The following is a 6,668-nucleotide window of genomic DNA, read 5'->3' as shown; positions in this document are numbered from 1 at the left end:
ACCTAACTCCCAATCAGGGTCAAATCAAACCTAACTCCAACATAAAGGAGTATACAGAATCATGAAAGAAGGTTGGGTTCGAGACACTCCACCTTAGCCTAGATCTGGATCCGGATCTGGAAACAAGAGATAAGGGAGAGGAGATCTGAACAGATCTGGAACAAGGAAACAAGAGAGCTGCGAGATCTGACCACCACCACCAATCGGCTGCAACCACCACCACCACACGGTACCGGCGAGGAGGAGGGAGAGAGAGAGAAGGAGAGAGAGAGAGACGGCACAGGGGGGAGAGAGAGAGAGGCTTGAGAGAAGAAGAGAGAAAAGGAAAAGAGAAGCTTGACGGCTAGGGTTTCCTAGTCTCTCTAAATCTCTGCAGAGCTTCGCTCAAGTTTCAGAATGAGAGAAAAGGGAGGCTGCATCTCTTTTTATAAGAAGGGGAAGGGAAAACCCTAGGTCTTTGCCAAATGGGCCGTAGAGAAGCCCATATTCCTAAATAAATTTATGGGCCAGGAACCGGGCCGTTACACTGCCGATGTTCGGGCCACCCTCAAACCTTACTATCTCGGCTCCTACAGCTTCCTCAAGACGATCCCCAAGAAACCAACAATAGAATCCAACCACAAACCTTCAATTTATCCACTAGGGAACTTCCACCGGCGTCAAAACCAATTTGAGAGATAGCTTTCATAATTATAGTTGCTTGAGGTAGAGATAGTCAGCATTTTATAAGTTTTCTTATCGAGTTCCAAGAACTTTGCTCTTAAAAGAAGTTGAATCTCCTTCACAATAACATGCACTGGCTAGTGGAAATAGAAGAGTGTGATCTCAAATTTCTTCCTTTCTAAAGAGCATAGACTATGACTGACTATACATAGACATGGATTGAGTACATGCATACAATAAAGTTAACGTTGACTGGGATATTTAACTTTTTGTGTTTAATATACTTTTTCTGGTTTGATCTATGATTTTTCAGGTTCAGAAAAATAGAAACCGAGATTTTTAATATTTTATCTAGTGAAATCCCAAAATATTTTTCCTCAATCAAATATGATTTCACACCACTTATTCAATGGAAACTATCATTTATCCCACACACACATAAATTGCAGTTATATAGTACCACATTTTAACTTTAGTCATGTTTATATTATCAAATCCCCAGTTACCATCATTTAGAATATAACATTACCTTAAAACTGTAAAGACACAAAAGACTTATTCGAGAACAACCTAAAGACAAACACACGCGTACCGTACGACATGGTACTTTACTGAAGATTTAGATAAGAAAGAAGAAAACACAAGACAATGGATCGATGATTTTGATGATTTATGAGGTTCAATGAATCAGCAATGTCTGGTGCAGAAGCACCGACGACGAAGTCCACGGCATTTGCCTCCGCCAAAACCTTCGTTGTGGCACACGTTTGCGCAGTTATTGTCGCTCACGCATGGACCCTTGAACCTATGGCTCTGTGACTCACATGTGCGTGCCTCCACTGATACTGGACCCATCCCTAGACAAAATCAACACCAATACAAACACTTTGTTTAGACCATAAGTATTTAATTTTGCTAAATAGTTTTTAATAATTGAAATCATGTAGGAAGGATAAACGACACAAACCAACTTTTTCTATGAGCATTCACAAGAACATTCGCTTGAAACATGAAATATATATATATTATATAGATCCATATATATGCAAAAGTATGTTATGTTATTGATATATTGTAAATGATTGTATATATTTTCATACATATGTTTATAGTTAGATATTAAATTATGAAAGTAATGAACCTGTAGCAACGAATATCATGAACAAGAGGAGAACAGCTGAGATCAAACGCATCGAAAGCTTCATTTTGAGAGTGAGAAAGAAAATTTCAGAGGTAGATTGGAAGGCAACAAATGTTAAGTGTGTAGGCAGCTAATGAAGAAGATGGCACTATATAAAGGACAAAGCAGTATAACAATATTTCTAACCTATATCTATATTTTTTTTTTAAATAGAAAACTTATATTATAAAAGTAGATTTGTTCCAATAAATGTTTATATAATAAAGTTTCTTTATTTTTTGAAAAAAAATATTGAAAATATTATTTATGTCTCTATATTTTGAGATGGAAAACATTTTCTATATCTGTTCCTAAACATGGAAATCCTCTATGACAGAGGCTTACTTTAAAATAAAATCTTCTTTATAATAAAGTTTTTTATTTTCAAGGAAAATATAGATATATAATGCTATAGAAACCATCAAAATTATTGATTATTATATCTCATTGTTGAACTTTTTAATATCTAAGAGATTTTTTTTGAATAATTTTTTTAAAGTATCTTTTTGAAGGACATTATTAAATTCGATATTCCTATTGATTTCTGCCACAGTGGTGTGACGACGATTTGACGTTTTTTTCTTTTCTCTTTTCCTGCTTTATTCACATTTTCTTCGTTTTGTAATTTTGTCGATTTATTTGCTCTGCCGACACTGTAATAAATAAAAATTTGCTCCTTTTGGAATTGACAAGACACGCAGAGATATCTATACGTTTGGAGAAGTCATTTTCGAAATCAATAAAACAAGTATTTATTTCAGAATTAAAAATGAAAAAACCTTATAAATTAAGTAAATAATTGAGTTATTCAGATAATGTATGGTCCACAAATATGAGAGTCGCCACATGAAAAACGTAAATAAACCAAGAGTCCGTTAATTGTAAAACCATTAAGTGAATTAGTAAAACAATGTATCTATTTTCGTACCAAAATAAAAAAAATTACAGGTGGTGTAAACGTAAAATTTGGTATTTTACACACTCTGTTTAGCTAAAACCCCAATTATTTAGTATTATATTAAATGTTTATCCTTGTTACTAGTTGTGTGAATTTGTAAATAAAACTAGTTATATGAACGATAAACAGGATTAAGAATTCAAAAAAAAAAATCTATGAAATAATAGAAATGCATTTGGTTAAGCTAGAAGAAAGTAGTGCACTTACTTTTATTTTTTTCTTATGGGGAAGTGGCAGACAAAAACCTGATTTATTTTCTCTTTATCATGTACAAGATTTTCAAGCAAAATCGCATAATACTTAAAATAAAAATTCAAACCTTAAGAAATTTAAAATTTAAAAAAGGTTTAAGCCCCAAGATTTTCATTTACTCTTTTGATTTCACATAACTAATACGCTTTTACCGGGTTCCATTGTCAATTTTAAAGCGTTGACAAAATAAAATTGTTACAATTTTTTTTTTGAAAATTTAAGACAAATTCTACTCAGATTCATTTCTCTTCTCTCGCCTAAAAAGTGTATATCAATCTGAGAAGATAGTATTTTCTTTTTGGAAAATTTGAGAGCAATTTAAATGTAAATTTCATTTTTCTTTTAAAATAGAATATCTCTATAATAGAATAAGTTTTACTCTAATCCTATTCTATTCTGTAGTAGAAAATAGTGTACTAAAAAAAATACATTGTTATATTCATAAAGTAAATCTATTTTCAAACTCTGTTCTAGAGAGTAAAATGAAGTCGGTTGGAAACATGCACATCCCAATAAAAAGTACATCTTAAAGAAAAATAAATTTGCTCCCCCAGAGTTTTGAACTATGCACCTTTGACCTAACAAATTAGAAACACAACCTATTTTGATCCTCTTAAATATTTAACGTATTTTGATGCTTAAAATCCCAGCTTCCACAATTTTAGGTCATGGCCGGCACTGGTTGGAAATGCTCCGAAAACAAAGTTTTGGGTTTCAATTTACATATGTAAAAGATATATAACTATAAATAGGTTTTGGACAAAATATCTATAGATTTATCTTTTAAACTAAGACTGTAAATAAATGTTGCACATTTTTTGCATCCAATAAAAATATTTTTGTTTATTGGCTAAATTGACTTGAAAAATGTTATCCCGTGAGAAGAGAAGTAATAATCTCTCCCATGGTTTTCTGAGGCTAATCTTTGTCGTCATCTACATGAACTCCATACTGTATAACCGCTTCATTAAGAACATGTTTCCTCTTTGGAATATTGTATCTTATAAGCCTTCGATTTCGTCACCATTCTGTACCACCAACATTTGCCAAAGTTACTATTATTAGTGAGAGCAAGATGAATATATACACTGACATCTAAACTGAACCGAATCAAACTTCTTAACCGAAAACCAAACAATAATACGTTTACATTCCAATTGTAATATATCAAAACCAAACTATCATAACCAAACCAAGTGGTTACCGGTTTAGTTATCTCATTTTAACTTTGATTTAGGAATATAGAATTTAAACCTGAAGATACTAACTGGTTTTATTTGACCAATATAATGGCATCAATCTTCAGCTTCCCGATCAATCTATGGTTATAGATTCAGACCTTGTCCGCCTGCTCGAGTTGTCAACAAAATGGACTTATCATTGTTGAATGTGTGGACTATAGTTAAACATCACAGTAAAGCTAAACACGTGGACGATGTCTTTGTGTTACCGACTTATATTTAGGGGTGTCAATCGGACTGGCCCATAACCGACAAAAAACTCGCAAAGTTCATTGCTATCTAAGGCCGGTTTGGCCCGTAAAAATTTTGGGCCTATATTTCAATGCCATGTCTGGTCCGAAAGGACTATTGATCTTTTTGGACTTTAAAAAAAAAATTATAATTGAATACATAAACTAAAATTAATTTAATTCCAAATTTAAATAATCATTCATATATGTTTAATAAAATCAAAACCAAAATAAATATCTTACCTAAAAACCAAATAAAACAAAACCCCTTCAACTCTAGAAGATACTAGAATTACTGTAGCATCAAGATCAGGCTGTTCTTCAGTAACTTCCACATTCTAATCTTCATCAAATAGAAATGCAATTCTCTTGTAAAGATTACGATGAACAAATTAAAAGAGAAGAGGATGCGTGATTAGGACAGACAAAAATACGAGAGAAAGATGAAGAAACTTTAAAGAGAATTTACTTTCCGAAGATAAGGAACAAGAGATTAAAAAAAAAATGACCGCTACATAGATAAAAAAAGATTAGGAAAAGAAGGAAAGTTATGTATCAGCTATCGGTGGTTTTGTTTATTGGCTAAGCTGACTTAAAAAAATGTTATCCCACGAGAAGAGAAGCGATAATCTCTCCCATGGTTTTCTCAGGCTAGTCTCTGTTGTCATCTACATGAACTCTAGACTGTAGGACCGCCACATCAAGAACATGTTTCCTCTTCGAAATCTTGTATCTCATAGACCTTCGATTTCGTCACCATTAGGTACCACCAACATTGCCAAAGTTACTTTTATTAGTGAGAGAAAGATGAATATAGACACTGATATCTAAACCGAACCGAATCAAACTTCTTAACCCAAAACCAAACAATAATACATTTATATTCCAATAGTAACATATCAAAACCAAACTATCCTAACCAAACAAAGTGGTTACCGGTTTAGTTATATCATTTTCACTTGATTTAGGAAATTCGAATTTAAACCTGAAGATACTATTGCATCTCTTAAAAAGCCTTGTATGTTTCGAGCCTTGAAAACTCTTTCTGAATCTCATTAGTTGCTGAAACTCAATCTTTGAAGCCAACTACAACCTTATTTGAACTGAACGAACTTAATGCTTCTTGCTCATGGTCCCTTGTGTACTGAGTCATGGCTATACACACTTGAGTTTTCACATCTTTACGCCAATCTTTTTGACAAACTCGAGTGGTAGACCACTCCCAAAACCCTTTCCTCCTTTTAAGCTTTCATTGTTTGATGAGTGAGGTATTTTTCGGAAAGTCTTACATGTGCATAATGTTGAGAGTATCGGGAACGACAATGCTTGATCTTCATTCTTGCTAGATTAGGCACTCTATTGTCTAGCTATAGGTGGGCGTGAGTGATGTGATTATGATTTGGGAGCATGAAAAGTTTGAAGGAAAAGATTAGACTCTTTGTGTTTAAGTGAATAGTTTTATTGTGATAAGTAGATAAACATCTAGCTCAAGTTTATGAAAAGTCTTGGCCCCAAAAAATATATAAGAAAAAAAAAGAGAAAAAGAAAATAAAAAGGGGGCTAGCAAAGTTGTTAGGAGCTAAGAAATGTTTTTGATATTAAAAAAAAAAAACAAAAGAGAAAAAAAAATCCCTTGTAGATTTCAAAGAGAAAGAGTTTTATGTGAAAAATGTTCTTAGGATCTTTTGGTGAGAGATGTGAGTTGGGTTTGACATTGGGAAATGATTGTGTAACTTGTATGTTTGGGAAAAGGGTAGAACAATGGAGATTGAGCATTGTATGCATGAGTTGATCTCTTTCTTAGATATATTATGTGCAATGTCAAGGCTACTTGTCTTGAGAGTGAACCACCTTAAAGATCATGTATCTCGAACCTCTTGACTCACTCGAATAATAAAAAATTCTTCCCTTACCTAACCAAATGATTTGTTCCAATTGACCATTTGCAAGAATTCACCTGATGTTTATTGATTAATGAATGTGAGAGTTGGTTGATTTGAATGTGTGGATGCTTGATGATGATTGTAAGGGCAAAAAGGAGTTCAGATAGGCCTAGAGAAGCTAGAGTATAATAAGAGAGTGTGCTGATGCTGAATTGAGTGCTAGATGTGTTTCTTTTGGCTATGAGCTCCCACCTTCAAACC

The 6,668-nt window shown here is 33.2% G+C and overlaps 1 protein-coding gene across 1 annotated transcript; it reads right to left on the bottom strand.

Moving 5' to 3' along the window:
- Window positions 1-1,127: 1,127 nt before the first annotated feature.
- Window positions 1,128-1,944, bottom strand: LOC106396110 (defensin-like protein 1). The gene is made up of 2 exons (XM_013836416.3): window positions 1,805-1,944; window positions 1,128-1,520 (listed from the first exon to the last, which is right to left on the bottom strand). Exons 1-2 carry the CDS (start codon window positions 1,866-1,868, stop codon window positions 1,351-1,353), a joined length of 234 nt encoding a protein of 77 aa, XP_013691870.2. The 5' UTR covers window positions 1,869-1,944; the 3' UTR covers window positions 1,128-1,350.
- Window positions 1,945-6,668: the final 4,724 nt, after the last annotated feature.

This window comes from Brassica napus, chromosome C2 (assembly GCF_020379485.1).
Source record: "Brassica napus cultivar Da-Ae chromosome C2, Da-Ae, whole genome shotgun sequence".
NCBI lineage: Eukaryota > Viridiplantae > Streptophyta > Magnoliopsida > Brassicales > Brassicaceae > Brassica > Brassica napus.
Note: the sequence above shows the minus strand (reverse complement) of the source record. Positions and strands in the feature narration are given on the sequence as shown.

Excerpts from the sequence above, each read along its gene's own strand:
- LOC106396110 (XM_013836416.3), bottom strand. The coding sequence starts at position 1,868 with ATGAAGCTTTCGATGCGTTTGATCTCAGCTGTTCTCCTCTTGTTCATG. Across the intron at positions 1,521-1,804 it reads CATGATATTCGTTGCTACAG|GGATGGGTCCAGTATCAGTG; the intron begins GTTCATTACTTT and ends GATTTTGTCTAG.